Source organism: Scyliorhinus canicula, chromosome 5, assembly GCF_902713615.1.
Source record: "Scyliorhinus canicula chromosome 5, sScyCan1.1, whole genome shotgun sequence".
Classification (NCBI taxonomy): domain Eukaryota; kingdom Metazoa; phylum Chordata; class Chondrichthyes; order Carcharhiniformes; family Scyliorhinidae; genus Scyliorhinus; species Scyliorhinus canicula.
In genome coordinates this window covers 28,907,872-28,926,136 of record NC_052150.1, presented here as the reverse complement: position 1 = coordinate 28,926,136, position 18,265 = coordinate 28,907,872, and the positions used below count along the sequence as shown (strand labels likewise).

The 18,265-nt window shown below is 48.2% G+C and overlaps 1 protein-coding gene across 5 annotated transcripts in view; it reads right to left on the bottom strand.

Moving 5' to 3' along the window:
* The window catches only part of LOC119965881 (nucleotide-binding oligomerization domain-containing protein 1-like), a 55,493-nt gene extending 39,451 nt beyond the window's left edge, over positions 1-16,042 (bottom strand). Inside the window, exons 1-4 of one of the 5 annotated variants that reach the window (XM_038796841.1) lie at positions 15,520-16,042; positions 15,116-15,196; positions 11,695-11,917; positions 766-940 (exon numbers count right to left, since the gene is read on the bottom strand). In XM_038796841.1, coding sequence (XP_038652769.1) covers positions 766-940; positions 11,695-11,880 — 361 coding nt within the window. In that variant the 5' untranslated portion in view covers positions 11,881-11,917; positions 15,116-15,196; positions 15,520-16,042. Of the gene's footprint in view, positions 1-765; positions 941-11,694; positions 11,918-13,755; positions 13,850-15,115 lie in introns of those variants that run through there. The other 4 variants (XM_038796837.1, XM_038796839.1, XM_038796838.1 and 1 more) reach the window with 4 other exon arrangements.
* Between the last annotated feature and the right edge of the window lie 2,223 nt (positions 16,043-18,265).

The window sequence follows — 18,265 nt, the reverse complement described above, 5'->3', positions numbered from 1 at the left end:
TGTGCTAACCACTATGCGACCGTGCTGCCCAAAGGGAGTTCAAAAGTGTTCCATGGCTGGAACAGATTTGGAGCGATATCATGGTTGTTATGTAATTCACCGACTGACCACTAGGAGTCTCACTAGTATACAAGTGAATGTAAAGTCAGGTGACTCCCTCACTGGCTGGAGGAAGTAAAAGGGAGAGCTCACATGTGCATAATTTTGCTATTGTTCATCTGTTGTCTAGTATAAAGTTTACCCCAGTTAACGTTAATAAATGATTTATAACTTTAGCTATAAGTGTTCTTGTAATAAACCAGGCCATCCAACAAGAACATCACAAGTTTGGGAAACCCTGCTGTGGATTCTACAGACTGCCACCATGGTGCATCAGTAATGGACGGAGTGGCTATTGAAATTCAGCAGCATTCAAGGCACCAATCGCATAAACTGCTCTGCTGTAAAACTACTTCAATTCACAACCATGAACGAAATGCGTGATGTGGCAGCCACCTTGGCTTGGAGGGAAATGTTTTCTCGAGGAGATAATTACAATCCAAATTGGTTTCTGAGAGTATTTAGGGTTTTTACAATGGAGCACAATCACTGGTTACAGTATTAATTGTGAGATAATGGTATAGCTCTCAGCCACACTCACTTCCCGAATGATCACAGTAATAAATCGCCTTCTTTCAAGAAAGGTATTTGATAACCGTCGAATTAATTCTCGGCCCTGAATGGTTTCATTAATCCAGAAGCCAAATGTATTTGTGAAATACTCACCGGCATCTGTAATCAGCACTGGCTTCTTCAGCAGCTGTTCCGACGGGCAGTAATGAATTTCTCTTAACCAGGGATGCAAATCCGAGTAAACCTCTTTGGCACAATTCAGGATATAGAGGAAGACTTCAGCACTTTCTTCTCCTTTAGCATAGATTATATCCAGCATTTTACGAACCTGAAAGTTTTTTTTTAAAGAAGGTCGCATTGAGTAGGTTTTGAGCTGGTTCATATTTTTCTGCTTTATTGCGTCAATTTAATAAAGGTTTTAGCCCTGACAAAATGATTTGTTCGTCTCCGTAATGAAAAGGAACATTGAATTCCACATGAGACGCAGTCGTGAAGACCCTTGCCAGTCACGCAGGACGCAAATGAGGAAATTCTTCACACTAAAGGTTGCGAAGCTTTGGAATTCTCAGTCGCCGGGTTTATTCAGGGCAGAGCTTGATAGATTGTTGGATCATAAGGGAATACGGGGATACAGAGATAGTGTCGGAAGGTGGAGCAAGTAGATCATGCATGACCTTATTGGATTAGGGAGCAGGCTCCCAAGGGCTGAATGGCCTACACCTGTTCCTTATGTTCAAATGGCAGATCACCTCAAAAGTAATAATAATCTGTATCGTCACAAGTAGGCTTACATTAACATTGCAATAAAGTTATTGTGAACAGCCCCTCGTTGACCCACTGAGGCGCCTGTTCGGGTACACAGAGGGAGAATTTAGAATATCCAAATTACCTAACAGCACGGGGCCTCACGGTAGCATGGTGGTTAGCATCAATGCTTCACAGCTCCAGGGTCCCAGGTTCGATTCCCGGCTGGGTCACTGTCTGTGTGGAGTCTGCATGTCCTCCCCGTGTGTGCGTGGGTTTCCTCCGGGTGCTCCGGTTTCCTCCCACAGTCCAAAGATGTGCGGGTTAGGTGGATTGGCCATGCTAAATTGCCCGTAGTGTAAGGTTAATGGGGGGATTGTTGGGTTACGGGTATATGGGTTACGTGGGTTTAAGTAGGGTGATCATTGCTCGGCACAACATCGAGGGCCGAAGGGCCTGTTCTGTGCTGTACTGTTCTGTGTTCTGTAAGCACGTTTTTCGAAACTTGTGGGAGGAAACCAGAGCACCCAGAGGAAACCCACACAGACACAGGGAGAACGTGCAGACTCCGCACAGTGACCCAAGCCGGGAATCGAACCTGGGACCTTGGCGCTGTGAAGCCACAATGCTAACCACTGTGCTGCCCCTTACTTTTGAAAACTTCCTGAACTTTCAAAATAATTGGCCATTACACTTACCATAGAATATTAGGCCTGTACGTAACAGTATTAAGCACCATTTTAATCTCCAATGGTGGCGATATTCGGGGTGTCAGAAGACCCGGGAGCGAGAGAGGCTGATGTTTTGGCCTTTGCCTCCCCGAGAGCCCGGAGACGGGTTTTGCTCGGGTGGCGGAACTTGGAGCCACCGAAAGCGGGGTTGCGGGTGAGCGACCTGCCGGAATACCCGAGGCTGGAGAGTCAAGTCCGTCTTGAGGGGTGTTCACCTAGAGGTGGAAGCCGTTTATTGATTTCTTTAGGGTGGTTTGAGGGGTCGATGAGAGGGGGTTCAAATGGGGAAGGAGGAAGATGAGGAGGGACTGGATTGTTCATAGTGTTGTTTGGTTGTTCTTCTGCTTTTGTTTGCTTATATGAAAAAGCCTTGGAATAAAATATATATATATTTTTTTAAGTACCATTTTAATCACATGATAATTTTAAATCCAATAATCAACCTCTGACCCGGAAAGAGAACAATTTAAACTTTTCAATCTTACCCCTGTGTGTAGCCAATGTAGTTGGAGAACAAGGGAGAACGTAGCCTTGATGCTCAATTTCATTACAATCTCTGAATTGCCCACTCTCAACATCCTGGTGGTTAGCATTGACCAGATAAACTGAACTGAACTAGCCATATAAATACTGGCCGGGCGAGATGCGGCTAGGGAAATTGGTGGAGTGACGGATAGGGGTGGGAAGGTAGTGCAGAAGGGGACAGAAGTAAATGGGGTCTTTAGGGACTTCTACGAGGAACTGTACCGGTCAGAACCTCCGATGGGGAGAGGGGGGATGGAGAGCTTCATGAACAGGCTGTTTCCCAAGGGTTCAAGAGGAGCTGGTAGAGGGGCTGGGGGCGCCGATAGAGTTGGAGGAGCTAGTCAGGGGGATTGGACAAATGCAGTCAGGTAAGGCGCCGGGGCCGGATGGGTTCCCGGTGGAATTTTATAAAAAGTATGCGGATCTGGTGGGCCCCGTGTTGGTGCGAGCCTTCAATGAGGCATGGGAGGGGGGGGCTTTGCCCCCGACGATGTCGCGGGCACTGATCTCTCTGATCCTGAAGCGGGATAAGGACCCCTTGCAGTGTGGATCATACAGGCCTATCTCGCTCCTCAATGTTGACGCTAAGTTGCTGGCGAAGATCCTGGCCACCAGGATAGAGGACTGTGTGCCAGGGGTGATACACGAGGATCAGACAGGATTTGTCAAGGGACGGCAGCTCAACACGAATGTGCGGAGACTGCTAAATGTTATTATGATGCCGGCAGTGGAGGGTGAGGCGGAGATAGTGGTGGCGCTGGATGCGGAGAAAGCGTTTGATAGAGTTGAGTGGGGGTACCTGTGGGAGGTGCTGGAGCGGTTTGGATTCGGGGAGGGATTCATCAAATGGGTGAGGCTGCTCTACGCGGCTCCGATGGCAAGTGTAGTTACCAATGGAAGGAGATCGGAGTACTTTAGGCTCTACCGTGGGACCAGGCAGGGTTGCCCCCTGTCCCCCTTGCTCTTTGCACTGGCGATTGAACCTTTGGCTATGGCGTTGAGGGAGTCAGGGAGATGAAGGGGTCTGGTGCGGGGTGGGGAGGAACATCGTGTATCACTGTATGCGGACGACCTGCTGTTGTATGTGGCGGATCCAGAAGGGGGAATGCAGGGGGTGATGGAGCTGTTAGCGGAATTTGGGGGCTTCTCGGGCTAAAAGTTAAATTTAGGCAAGAGTGAGGTATTTGTAGTACACCCGGGTGATCAGGAGGAGGGAATTGGGAGACTCCCATTTAAGAGGGCAGTGAAGAGTTTCAGATACCTGGGGGTGCAGGTGGCCAGGAGTTGGGGGACTCTCCATAAGCTTAATTTTACCAGGCTGGTGGAGCAGATGGAGGAGGAATTTAAAAGGTGGGACATGGTACCGATTTCGTTGGCGGGTAGAGTGCAGTCCGTCAAAATGACGGTTCTCCCGAGGTTCTTGTTCCTTTTTCAGTGTTTGCCCATCTTTATCCCTAGGGCCTTTTTTAGAAGGGTGACTAGCAGCATCATGAGCTTTGTTTGGGCGCATGGGACCCCAAGGGTGAAGAGGGTCTTCTTGGAGCGGGATAGAGATGGGGGGGGCTGGCGTTACCCAATCTCTCGGGGTATTATTGGGCGGCCAATGTGTCGATGGTGCGCAAGTGGATAATGGAGGGGGAGGGGGCAGCATGGAAACGGATGGAGAGGGCGTCCTGTGGAGATACAAGCCTGGGGGCCCTGGTAACGGCGCCGTGGCCGCTCCCTCCTACGAGGTATACCACGAGTCCGGTGGTGGCGGCTACCCTCAAGATTTGGGGGCAGTGGAGGCGACATAGGGGAGAAGTGGGGGGCTCGATGGAGGCTCTGTTAAGGGGAACCATAGGTTCGTCCCGGGGAACATTGATGGGGGATTTCAGAGTTGGCACAGAGCGGGCATCAGACAGCTGAGGGATCTGTTTATTGATGGGAGGTTTGCGAGCCTGGGGGAGTTGGAGGAGAAATTTGGGCTCCCCCCAGGGAACATGTTCAGGTATCTGCAGGTAAACGCATTTGCTAGGCGGCAGGTGGAGGGATTCCCTTCGCTTCCTGCGAGGGGGGTGAGCGACAGGGTGCTTTCGGGGGTCTGGGTCGGAGAGGGGAAGATATCTGATATCTACAAGGTTATGCAGGAGGCGGAGGAGGCATCAGTAGAGGAGCTGAAAGCTAAGTGGGAGGGGGAACTGGGGGAACAGATCGAAGATGGGACATGGGCTGATGCTCTGGAGAGGGTTAATTCTTCCTCCTCGTGTGCGCGGCTTAGCCTCATCCAATTCAAGGTGCTGCACCGGGCCCACATGACTGGGACGAGGATGAGTAGGTTCTTTGGGGGTGAAGACAGGTGTGTCAGGTGCTCGGGGAGTCCAGCGAACCATGCCCATATGTTCTGGGCATGCCCGGCGCTGGAGGAGTTCTGGAAGGGGGTGGCGAGGACGGTGTCGAGGGTGGTGGGATCCAGGGTCAAGCCAGGATGGGGACTCGCGATTTTTGGGGTTGGGGTGGAGCCGGGAGTGCAGGAGGCGAAAGAGGTCGGTGTGCTGGCCTTTGCGTCCCTAGTAGCCCGGCGAAGGATCTTGCTACAATGGAAGGATGCGAGGCCCCCAAGCGTGGAGACCTGGATCAATGACATGGCGGTTTCATTAAGCTAGAGAAGGTCAAATTCGCCCTGAGAGGGTCGGTACAAGGGTTCTTTAGGCGGTGGCAACCTTTTCTCGACTTTCTGGCTCAACGGTAGGGTACAGGGACAGTAGCAGCAGCAACCCGGGGGGGTGGGGAGGGGGGGAAGGGGGAGGGAAAAGGGGGGGGGGGGGGGCGGACAATGACTATGTTTGTTTATTTAATTTTAATTTATTTTTAAGTTATTTTGTTGTTCATTGGGGTTGGGGGGTGGGGGGATGGGATACATATGGTCTGGGGGTGTTACAGTTATTATGGGTTATTTTGTTGCATTTCATTGTTTGTCGTTATGTTTTATATTTTCTGTAAAAAATTCCAATAAAAATTATATTTAAAAAAAAATAAATACTGGCCGGGATTCTCGGTTCTCCGCCGCTGCAATAGGAAATCCCGATTGGGCAGAGAATGGAGCGTCGGCTGAAAAACAGGAGCGGTGCAGGGCGGCAGACCCATCCCCAGTATCCGCTCCTGCACCACTGCTCATGGCAGGCTACCCGTCCCACACTAGCGGGAACATACAAAATGTCAATCTGCATGCACCAGCATGGATTTAACGGCTGGAAGCCCAATTTATCCCAACCACAATGTTTATAAGCACCCTTGTTATAATTGACAGCTCCTGACCAGTTCAAAGCAGCTAAGAGGTTTCACTTCTTCTATTGCAACTGCAGAAAGCACTTAGCAATGTTTAGGTAGTCAGTGGAGAGTACTTGAGATGCATTCAAGCACGAAGAGAAAAATAAATAAACAACCCCTCCTAACTAAATGGGCACGCTACCGGATGCCCCACTCCAACAAGATCTCCATTGTGTAATTCAGTTTGAACTGCATGAAACACAGTTGATTGAAAATGGCAGGGCATGTATTAATCTTAATCACACGTGCTGCAAATTGTTTCCCACGCACTTTGCTGAGTTCATTGTTTCACATTTCTCAATGACTTGGGTGTCCTCACCTATCCTCTTTCTCTCGGTTCTTTCCAGGTTGGGAAGGCCCCCCCCCCCCCCCCCCCCCCCCCCATCTCTTGCACAATGAAGCTAGTGCAATGAAGCTACTCTCTGCCCCGACATAGCTCAAACAGTCCAAAGAATTGTAGCAGTAAGTTGGAGCCAGATGGGATGGATCACAAATCTGAGGGAGAACATTGGTAATTCTTTAAATTATATTGTCATACCGCATACAGCGGAACTGTGAACGCAGCCAGTGATATATGTTACATCAATGGTTTACAAACTGGAGTCCATGGTGACGGGCACCTCAGCTGTCATGATTTTCTGTCTGAGTCTTGTATTTACTTTTGGCAGGTGGGGAGAGTGGCAGGCCAGCTTGTTGCTCTGATACTAAGATTCATTCAATTTGGCCGCTTGCAGTGAGCAGAGCCATCATAATGCTGCCTGGCTGCTGTGTATTTCCAGCATTTTCTTGTCCATATTACTTTCTGACTGGTTTCCTCCTTGTAATTGTGGAATAGCTGTCAGCTCAACTTAGTCAAACCTTCCACCATGTTGCAATAATGTAAATTCCTGGAATGGTCAAATAAACAAGTTATTGAGCTGATTTGCACAGAGTGCTTTGCAACAGAATTGGGAAGGAAAATTGGATGTTTATGGGAAATTGTTTTGGAATCTTAAAATAATCTGCTTTGATCCTGTTAAGGGTGCAAATTAGGTTTGGGTGTTGTTAATACTGTTTTGTTCCAAGAGCTGTGCGCACTGAATGTGACATGTGAACGGATTGTGCATGTATGCCTTTTAACAGGTCATTGTTCACCACATTAGGTAGTATCGCTGAGTCACACTGGAAAATTAGGGCAATTATACTTATCGCTTGTCCTCTGATTTGTCTAGCCTGACTCATCACTATCTATAGCAGTAATGGGGTCCTCAAATTTCTCCATATTGTTACTTGTTTCCTTAAAAACATTATTTAAGCGCTCTTTAAATACAGCAGTTCTGTGTTATGAGTACAGTATTGTCTCATAATTTACACTCGAGGGTTCTGGTTTATTGATCCATTTGAAAAGGAGCTCTACAACCAAAAAAGGCTGGGGAGCCACTGATTTTGTCCTTGTAAATTTTGGGCTTTGATGTGGAGTAAGGAACTGTTGATATTATGAATGTAAGGTTTGATGAGATGGTCATTTGGTGGTATAGAACTTGAGTATTGCTGGAAAAAGAGACATGCTGACAAAGCTTTTTGTCTAGCACTCATCAGGACAGATTCACGAGAACACCAATAGTAAAGGAAAGAATAATTTAGATTGCAAGAGAAGAGAGTGCCGATTGGTTGGCAAGTGGACTCTGATTGGTCGAGGCATTGCCAGAGAGAACACACCAGGGAACAGGTGCATCCCATGCATTTCAAAAACAAATGGATCGTATCAAAAAGCACAGCCTTTGCCTTTTGCAACCAGCAAAGTATTTATCGTACCCGACCAGCCTATGTTTACAAAACTCAAAACATGGTGTCCAATATTAGATATAATTCCACAATTAAGACAGCCCTCGATAGACAATCCGGATTGTGCTAAGAATTACATCTACAAACCATTTGAGATTAATAGTTGGGCTCGAAGTGTGGTTCACAATGTGTGCTGGAACTACATGTATTAATATACATGGCCCTGCCATTTGTACACTGAAGGAGCAGGTCAAACTGTATCTTTTTCAACAAAATAAAAGCTTGGGGAAACAGCCATTCCCTGGTTCATTCCTCGGTGCAATGCCTTGATCTTTCAGGGTCTACCTGCCTGGTTTGAATTTAAACCAATGTTTGGCAGTTAACTGTTTCTTGGTGCATTCTCAAACTCCTTTACCAATCAGAATCTACTAGCCGACAAATCAGCACTCTCTTCTCATGCAGCATGAATTGTTATGTTTGAAATTTGGTATTCTAATGAATGATGGGAGCCAGACAAAAAGCTTCAACAGCATATCTTTTTCCAGCAATACTCAAGTTTTATAAGATGGTAATGATTTAAACAATCTCCTTTAATTCAGGGCAAAATGGAATGGCTGAGAGGATCAACCTACTAGTTCTTCCCAGTGATAAGCTCATGTGACCTAGTTGACATGGGGACAGGGGCTCAGGTCCTATGAAAGCAAGATGGAGACAAAGGAAAGGACAGCTGGCTTTACTGCTGCCAGACTTACTGGCTCAGGAACCCTGGACAGAGAGAGAGAGTCCCGGAGAGAGATAGGCAAAAAAACAGCTGTTGCAAACCACAGAGGAAAAAGGCTGTTTTCTATTAGGCACCAGGCAGGATGCTGTTGGGAACTTGTTCTCTGGTCGAAGAGATGAGACCTCATAGAACAGTACAGCACAGAACAGGCCCTTCGGCCCTCAATGTTGTGCCGAGCCATGATCACCCTACTCACCCCCCACCCCTTAACCTCACTTTTTAGGACACTACGGGCAATTTAGCATGGCCAATCCACCTAACCCGCACATCTTTGGACTGTGGGAGGAAACCGGAGCACCCGGAGGAAACCCACGCACACACGGGGAGGACATGCAGACTCCGCACAGACAGTGACCCAGCCGGGAATCGAACCTGGGACCCTGGAGCTGTGAAGCATTTATGCTAACCACCATGCTACCGTGTTGCCCCCCTGTGAAGATTTAAGACTGCTAGAAGATTTGCCTAGGGGTGGCTGGAAGAAGGAATCACGGGAGTGGGTCTTGCTGCTGAAAGTCAGTTCAGAGATTATCAGAAGATGGAGGGCAACTATTTCCGATGGATACTGAACATTATAACTCAATAAAATGAGAAGTAAGCCCATTAGATAGAAGTGGTGAGTAACTTTGGACTGGTTCGTACAAAGACTGCATCCAGGGGATAGTACAATGTACCTTATAACCTCTGTATTGGGATTTTCAATTATGTTAGGAAATTGACAGGAAAGAACTTTTCTGAAGTTTACTTCGTCAACTAATACACTCATGTAACATACAGCAACATAACGGGCTACAAAGCGAAGCCGAGCAGTATCTCTGGCAGCAGTGCACCCCTCCCCGATGAACTTAACGCATTCTATGCTCGGTTTGAGCAGGTAACCAACAACCCGCTATCGAGTGCCCCAGCAACCCATAATTCACCCATACCCACCATCACAGTTTCCGAAGTCAAATCGGCCTTCCTGAAAGTGAACCCACGGAAGGCGATGGGCCCGGACGGGATCCCTGGTCGTGCACTCAGAACCTGTGCGGACCAGCTGGCAGAGGTTTTCACAGACATCTTTAACCTATCCCTACTCCACTCCGAGGTCCCCACCTGCTTCAAGAAGACCACCATCATACCGGTACCAAAGAAGAACCAGGCAACGTGCCTCAATGACTACCGCCCGGTGGCCCTGACGTCAGTTGTAATGAAGTGCTTTGAGAGGCTGATCATGAAGCGCATCACCTCCATACTCCCGGAACGCCTTGACCCACTTCAATTCGCATACCGTCGCAACCGGTCCACATCAGACGCCATTTCCCTGGCCCTACACTCATCCCTAGAGCATCTCGAAAACAAGGACTCCTACATCAGACTCTTATTTATTGACTACAGCTCCGCCTTCAACACCATAATCCCAGCCAAGCTCATATCAATTCAGGGCAGCATGGTAGCATGGTGGTTAGCATAAATGCTTCACAGCTCCAGGGTCCCAGGTTCGATTCCCGGCTGGGTCACTGTCTGTGTGGAGTCTGCACGTCCTCCCCGTGTGTGCGTGGGTTTCCTCCGGGTGCTCCGGTTTCCTCCCACAGTCCAAAGATGTGCGGGTTAGGTGGATTGGCCATGCTAAATTGCCCGTAGTGTCCTAATAGTAAGGTTAAGGGGGGGAGTTGTTGGGTTACGGGTATAGGGTGGATACGTGGGTTTGAGTAGGGTGATCATTGCTCGGCACAACATCGAGGGCCGAAGGGCCTGTTCTGTGCTGTACTGTTCTAAAAAATAAAGCTCCAAAACCTAGGACTTGGCTCTCCACTCTGCAACTGGATCCTTGACTTTCTGACCAACAGACCACAGTCAGTAAGAATGAACACCAACACCTCCTCCACAATAGTCCTCAACACCGGTGCCCCGCAAGGCTGCGTACTTAGCCCCCTACTCTACTCCCTGTACACACACGACTGCATGGCAAAACTTGGTTCCAACTCCATCTACAAGTTTGCTGACGATACGACCATAGTGGGCCGGATCTCGAACAACGACGAGTCTGAATACAGGAGGGAGATAGAGAACTTAGTGGAGTGGTGCAACGACAACAATCTCTCCCTTAATGCCAGCAAAACTAAAGAGCTGGTCATCGACTTCAGGAAGCATAGTACTGTACACACCCCTGTCAGCATCAACGGAGCCGAGGTAGAGATGGTGAGCAGTTTCAAATTCCTAGGGGTGAACATCACCAAAAATCTATCCTGGTCCACTCATGTCGACGCTATCACCAAGAAAGCACAACAGCGCCTTTACTTCCTCAGGAAACTAAGGAAATTTGGCATGTCCACATTAACCCTTACCAACTTTTACAGATGCACTATAGAGAGCATCCTCTCGGGCTGCATCACAGCCTGGTATGGCAACTGCTCGGCCCAGGACCGCAAGGAACTTCAGAGAGTCGTGAATACCGCCCAGTCCATCACACGAACCTGCCTCCCATCCATTGATTCCATCTACACCTCCCGCTGCCGGGGGAAAGCAGGCAGCATAATCAAGGATCTCTCCCACCCGGCTTACTCACTTTTCCAACTTCTTCCATCGGGCAGGAGATTCAGAAGTCTGAGAACACGGACGAACAGACTCAAAAACAGCTTCTTCCCCACTGTCACCAGACTCCTAAATGACCCTTTTATGGACTGTCCTCATTAACACTACACCCTGTCTGCTTCATCCGATGCCAATGCTTATGTAGTTACATTGTATATCTTGTGTTACCCTATTATGTATTCTCATGTATTTTCTTGAATTCTGTTCAATTCCCTTTTCTTCCCATGCACTGAATGATCTGTTGAGCTGCTTGCAGAAAAATACTTTTCACTGTACCTCGGTACACGTGACAATAAACAAATCCAATCCAATCCAATGTTTGGTTGATGTTGATTTTAGATTGTTGGTTAGAGTAAAGGTATTAAAATGTGAAATCCGTCAAGTCGGTCACTGGGAATTCAAATGTCTTATTAGTTGCAATGTAGTTGTAGCAATGTATAACACTAAGGTAAAGTACAGGTTGTCAAGGATCTACTATTGATGTTGGATATGATGGGAATAATTAGGGAGATGCAGTCGGTAGCACAGAAATATTATACCACACAAGTTGGCATACACATTTTTAGACCTAAAAGTTAACTTATGTGAACCTAGTGACTGCAAAGTTTCATCCACTTATTGTATGTAAATAAACTGTAATCTCTTGGTTTGCTGTACCTTGTCATGTCGAGTTATACTCTGCTGTATGAACTCAGTATCTTCGAATGTGAAGTATCCCAAGTGTAGCAGGTTATCCAGGATGCACTCAGTGTTTATAATTCCATTCACTAACTCCACCCGATGCACCATGAGGAGATCAAGGTAAGAGGGAACCCGTTGTTTACGAACTGCTGTCTGCTCCATAGTAGTCACGTATTTATGAAAATCAAAATCCACTTTCCTAAAGGAAACAAGCACTAGCATCGTCAGTTATTTTACTTCAAACTAATAATTTGACCAGTCGGCTGATTAATACTAACAGAATCACAAAATCACAGAATTGGTATGACGCAGAAGGAGGCCGCCCATCGGGTCTGCACCAGCTTTCCAAACGAGCATCATGTCTGTGTTATTTCCCTGAAAATTGTTTCTATTCAAGTAATCATCTAATGCCCTCCTGAAGGCTTCAATTCAACTTACCCCCACCGCAGTTTCAGGCGGTGCATTCCAGACCCGAGCCAGTGGTGTGAAAAAGCTTTTTCTCACATCACATTTGCTTCTTTTGCAAATCACCTTAAATCTGTGCCCCTCTTATTCTTGATCCTTTTACGAGTGGGAACAGTTTCTCCCTGTCTACCCTCCAGCCCCCTCATGATTTTGAATGTCTCTATCAAATCTCCTCTTAGCCTTCTTCTCTCCGAGGAGGAAGTCCTAACCTCTCCAATCTATCCTCATTACTGAGGTTCCTCATCCCTGGAACCAGTCTTGTTATGCCTTGCTCATTTACAAAATGGTGCTGGAATTGGGGGACGTCAGAACCTGACTCCAAAGAGCCCCTGGTGGTAAATGTCTGCAACTACATAGTTATGGTTGACATACCCAGGCGGTCTGTGCTTGCAGTGCACTGCCCTCCTTCAACACCTGAAAAATGAATTGACGCTCCAGATTTCATAAATTACTTATGACCAATAAGCAAAAATCAAATTTACAGAAGTACAATATTTTTAACGTCCCTGTGATTTTCTCCTGCCTTGCCTGCAAGTGTTGTGGAGATTAATCTCTCGTTCCTGCAGACGCCAGGGCAATTCTAGAAATTCAAAATGGGGATGAATTAGGGAAGTGGTTTTAAATTGGAGAGTAAACCTCTCTCAGCGTCGTATATGCTTGCCGATTGCGGCAGCTTCCCCTCAGTGTGACCTTAATACAGACCAAAACTTCCCCTCAAAAGTGACTTTCACAAGAACACTTCTGGGAAGGGAGAGAGATTTTGCTCAGTTCTGCCTTTCTGAACTGTTGTTAACACAGCAAACAGTGCCTGAAAGGCGCTTATTGTTGGATGATACTGGGGTTGTGGCCACTTCTAAAACCAGTTAAGCCACGTAACTTAAATAAGCTTTCTCAAGCACCACATGGGTCTTCTTCCTCTCCTTTGTGTTGTGTACCCGCCAGCGCTCCATACGTTTGTGGTAAGAGAAGTTTGATTTAACCTCTGAAGATTAGACAGGTCCTCTGCATCCTCTCTCCACCTTTTCCCTACTCCTCATGACACATGCTGGGGCATGGCTCCCATTGGTGCCAAACCCCCTGCAAATACCACTCAATTCGTCATTTTTTCATCTGGAATATCAACAGGCTGTTCGGCCATGCAGGCCATCAAAGCAGATCCAAATCACTGTCCTTACCCGAATTTCAAACGTACCTATGTGACACCTGCTTCATTTTTTTCATTCTCAAGCATTACAGCTGAATTTTCTATCACAACTGGTAAGTGAACAGGGAACCTCTTGTCTGAATTGTTCAGTTGCAAGTGACGTATTCCTTCATGTACCAGGTTAACAGAATATTCATAATGGTCCGGGGTTTGCACTAAAAATAATTGTGATGCTCCTCGTGCTCAACATTGTTAAAGGGGAAATTGGAGAGCAACTTCTGGTGGCTGCGCATGCACAGTTAAACAAGGAAATCAGGAAGATTTGTAATTTTGAGTTGCTCTGCTCCTCCAGCAGGTGCACTAAATTAGTATCTCACCAAAAGACTCACCATTGAAATAAATGGAATAGCATGAATAGCTAAACTTACCTATTATTTACCCACAGCAAAGGTTTGAGCTTTCCATTCAAGTGTAAGTGGATTTTTAAATGTGATTAATCTTCATTACCGTAAACCAACCTCACAAAGTCTGAAAATTAATCTTTATAATGTTATTATATTTTTGAGATTTTGAAAAAGCTAAACATATTTTTGTGTTTTTTACTTTCTCCCCCTCCCTTAATTCCATTTTTCGCCCTCTCTCAGTGTTGCTTTCTGTATGTTTGACACTGAATTATGTATTCCAGCTGACAGTTTCTAGTTTAGACTTTGCCTGTCTCTGTAAGGATCCTTCAGTCAAATTGGTTAAGACATTCATGGCTCGAAGTACTAATGGCTCCAGTACGGGCGCTAAACTAACAAGTTTTGTTTTATTTGGTTGAAATAATCAGCAGCCATTGAATGTCCTGTTCACACAGAACCCAGATGAGTGTGTTTCATGGTTTTGGCTTTCTGCTAACAGTAAGTTCCTGCCCAGAAACCCATGAAATTCTGGGGGAAAGTGTCAGTTTAATTGAAGGATTGGACTAGTCCAAAGATGTGCAGGTTAGGTAGATTGGCTATGCTAAATTGCCCTTAGTGTCCAAAATTGCCCTCAGTGTTGGGTGGGGTTATTGGGTTAGGGGGAGAGGGTGGAGGTGTGGGCTTGGGTAGTGTGCTCTTTCCAAGAGCCGGTGCAGACTCAATGGGCCGAAATGCCTCCTTCTCCACTGTAAATTCTGTGATTTTCATTCACCACTGACCACAAAATTTGGACCAATCTCCCAAATGCAAATGACAGTTTCATGACACAGTAATGACATCAATATTTATACAGTGCATTATCATGTCATCACATACATTCATAGCATAAAATTAAGGCACTTATCCCATTGCGAATGTGCAGCCTCAAAAAAAACTTCCCATTTCCCTACTCTCTCCTGCCTAGCTCAGTATCTTCCTCTGCTTCAAATACCTATCCACTTTTCTCTGTCTCGACCACTCCATCTCGCAAAGCATCTCACGTTTTGACAACCCTTTACATGGGAACATGTAAAATGAATGCATTGGGAAAGACGAGTTTGGTCTATCAAGCCTGCAGGCCGCCGTGATGACCAATAACATGACTAAACACTTCCTCCTCTCCAAGTCATGCGGTGTTCTGGGAGAGGCAAACAGAAAAAAAGTGCTGAGGAAAAAACACCCTTTCAACTCTCTCCCCGTTCCTTTTGTGCCAATTTTAACTTGTGTCTGATTCCCCAAAAGTTTAAAGTGATAAAAGAGTTGCTTTTGCGCAACAGAGACTTGGGTGGAGGAATGGAGCATCAATCTTCCACACATACACGGTAAACAAGACGAATGAGCAGGTTACCTTTTCTTCTTGGTTGTACTAATTGAAGGAGGGATAGCAGCCAGTGATGGAGAGTTAATGCGCAAGATCCTTCATATCCACCTGCATCAATGGAATGAGGAAACAGAGCCAGAGTTTATGCCTCGCCTGAAAGACAGCAACACTGAATAATTCAGGACCCACTCCACACTCATCCATCGTATCAGCATTGATTCTAAATCAAACCTCTGTTGAAAATTACCTCAGACCCCTTAGTGAGCAACAAATTCTGCACACTTCTTGTGAAGTAAAAAAGATTAACTTTCTTCTTGAAGCATTACTGCTGCTGATTATTTCAACCAAATAAAACAAAACTTGTTAGTTTAGCGCCCGTACTGGAGCCATTAGTACTTCGAACCATGAATGTCTTAATCTCACACACTTGCCTGATTTCCCCCCAGCAGTAACTCTATACACTTAACGCTTGTGTGGGGATGTATTTGTGCTCCAAGTCTTCGAGGTTTTTCCTTCCTTTAAAATAGTTGTTTCCTATCCACGATAAAACTCTGGGAATTCGGGATCTATCGTTATGTGGCATTCACAATGATTGACTTCCTTCAATGTTTGGATTTGAAAATTCCAGCATTCTTCTTTCCATCAGAATGTGTTCAAGGCGTTGTTCTTTTCATTTCGTTTTGTTTTCTGTGACTCCGAAGGGGAAACTGTTCCCTAAATGGACGTCACCGCCAGCAGTCGGACAGGATGTGAGAATCTGCTTTTAGGTCATGTGGGGCACTCGGAACGATTCCATGATTGTAGGAGATCGCTGCAGCTTGCTCTGATCAAATCAGAACTACAACTTCACAGTAACTTGTGCCAGAGAGAGCGTATTTCTTTGAAAAAGAGTGGGGTACTCCTCTCAGTTGCCAAAAAATGGTTGATTTTATTTGAGTTTTTCCAAAGGATTTTTAAAAATATATTATTTCACGGGATGTGGGCATCGCTGGATAATTTTGCATTTGGTTCCCTTTCCGAATTGCCCTTGAGAAGGTGGCGATGAGCCGTCACCTTGAACCGCAGTAGTCCATGTGGTGTGTTGGTAGACCCACAATACTGTTTGGGATGGAATTCCAGGATTTTCATCGAGCATCAGTGAAGGGGGAGGGGAATAGGGAGAGAGAGAGATATGACAAATTGCGAGTGCCGGTGGGTTGGGGGGGGGGGGGGGGGATAGGGAGAGAGAGAGATAGAGAGATATGACAAATTGCGAGTGCCCGTGGGTTGGGGGGGGGGGGGATAGGGGCACCGATGACATGTTGTCGTGTCCTCCACACCCCGCCCCCCCCCCCCCGGCAGGCAATCATGTTTTCTGATCGCCCAGCGATGTTGGCTGCCGTGGCGGCAGTCGCTATTGTACATGTCGACCTGGAGGATCAGGAGGTGGAGCGTGGCAGAGAGGCGGCACAGGCTGCTGCAGAGGGGCATGCGCCGCAGAGGGGCAGATGGCAGGTGCCCAGGCTGGAGGGCCACCCGCCCATCAGGACGAGGAGGAGGAGGAGCACGAGGAGAGGGTGGAGGACGTTGTGGCGCCACAGGGACGGAGACGCCCGAGAAGGCCCCGTGTCTACCGGCCCCGTTCATCGTTCCAGGACCTCACAGACCGGGAATGCAGGAGGAGACTCCGGGCGAGCCATGAAACCGTGGAATACATCTGCGACCTGCTGGCACACCTGTCACCGCATGGCACTGGGGGAGGACACCCTCTCCCCGTGTCTGTGAAGGTTACTGTGGCCCTCAACTTTTATGCCACGGGGTCATTCCAGGCGCCGAGTGGGGACCTATCCGGCATCTCACAGGCATCGGTGCACCGGTGCATCCGGGCAGTGACAGACGTCCTATATGCCATTGCGGACCGCTACATCCGCTTCCCCATGGACCAGGCAAACCAGGATGCCCGGGCCGTGGGCTTCTCAGCCATGGCTGGTTTTCCCATGGTCCAGGGGGTGATCGATGGAACACACATTGCCGTGCGGCCACCTGCAGACAATAGGGCCGCCTTCACCAACAGGAAGGGGACATATTCTATGAACATCCAGGTGGTCTGCGACCACCGCATGGTTATCATGCACGTCTGCGCCCGGTACCCGGGAAGTGTTCATGACTCATATGTGTTGTCGCGGTCGTACATCCCTGGAATGTTCGAGGGACGCCACCCCCAGCTGAGGGGCTGGTTGCTGGGCGACAGGGGTTACCCGTTGCGGTTGTGGCTGATGACGCCTATACGGAGGCCACAGAGTAACGCGGACAACAGCTATAATGATGCCCATGCAGCGACCAGGGGTACAATTGAGAGCTGCTTTGGGGTCCTGAAGTCGCGATTCAGGTGCCTGGACATCTCTGGGGGGGCCCTCCAGTACCCACCAGATAGGGTCGGCCACATCATTGTGGTGTGTTGTGTCCTGCACAACATCGCCCAGCAGAGGGGTGATGTGCCGCAGCCAGAGGAGAGGGGAGTGGAGGCGCAGGAGGAGGAGGCGCAGACCTCCCCAGATGAGGGAGATGGGGGCAATGGTCAGGGCAGACGGGCTGGACATGGGCGGGTGGCTGCCCACCGTTACCATCTGGGCCAGCGAGCACGGGACAGGCTGATAGCCACCCGGTTCACTGACTAGGGGCATAAGAATCGGCGAGTATGGCCACATAATGCACACCATGGAAACATCCGATCACCCACCCAGCACCAACACCCTAACACCTCCCTCACCTACCCAGCACCAACACCCTAACGCCTCCCCAACCACCCCCACCCCACCTGAAAGCACAAACACCCTTGGTCCAGGCTGCGGCTCAGGCGACTGGGATGGCGAGCTGCCTGCCTGTCCTACCCGCTGCCCACCAGATGCACCTGGGACGGAAGGGGGGGGAGTTCGAAGTGCTGCGGTGTTCTGGGACCTCCCCTACAGGGGGACCCGGGACGGAGCCCAGCACCTCCTCCTCCCTCGGGGTGCCCGATGGCCCCCGGGCCTCTACATGGGTCGGGGGTGCGAACGGACCGGCCATCCAACGCTCCCCCAACACCTGGCACTGCCAGTCCTGGAGGCCCGTGCTGGTATCAACAAGGGTCCTCAGATCTGCAGCCATGGAGCTCAGGGAGCTGGCCATTCCTGTTTGAATTTTGGCGACGCGGCCAAG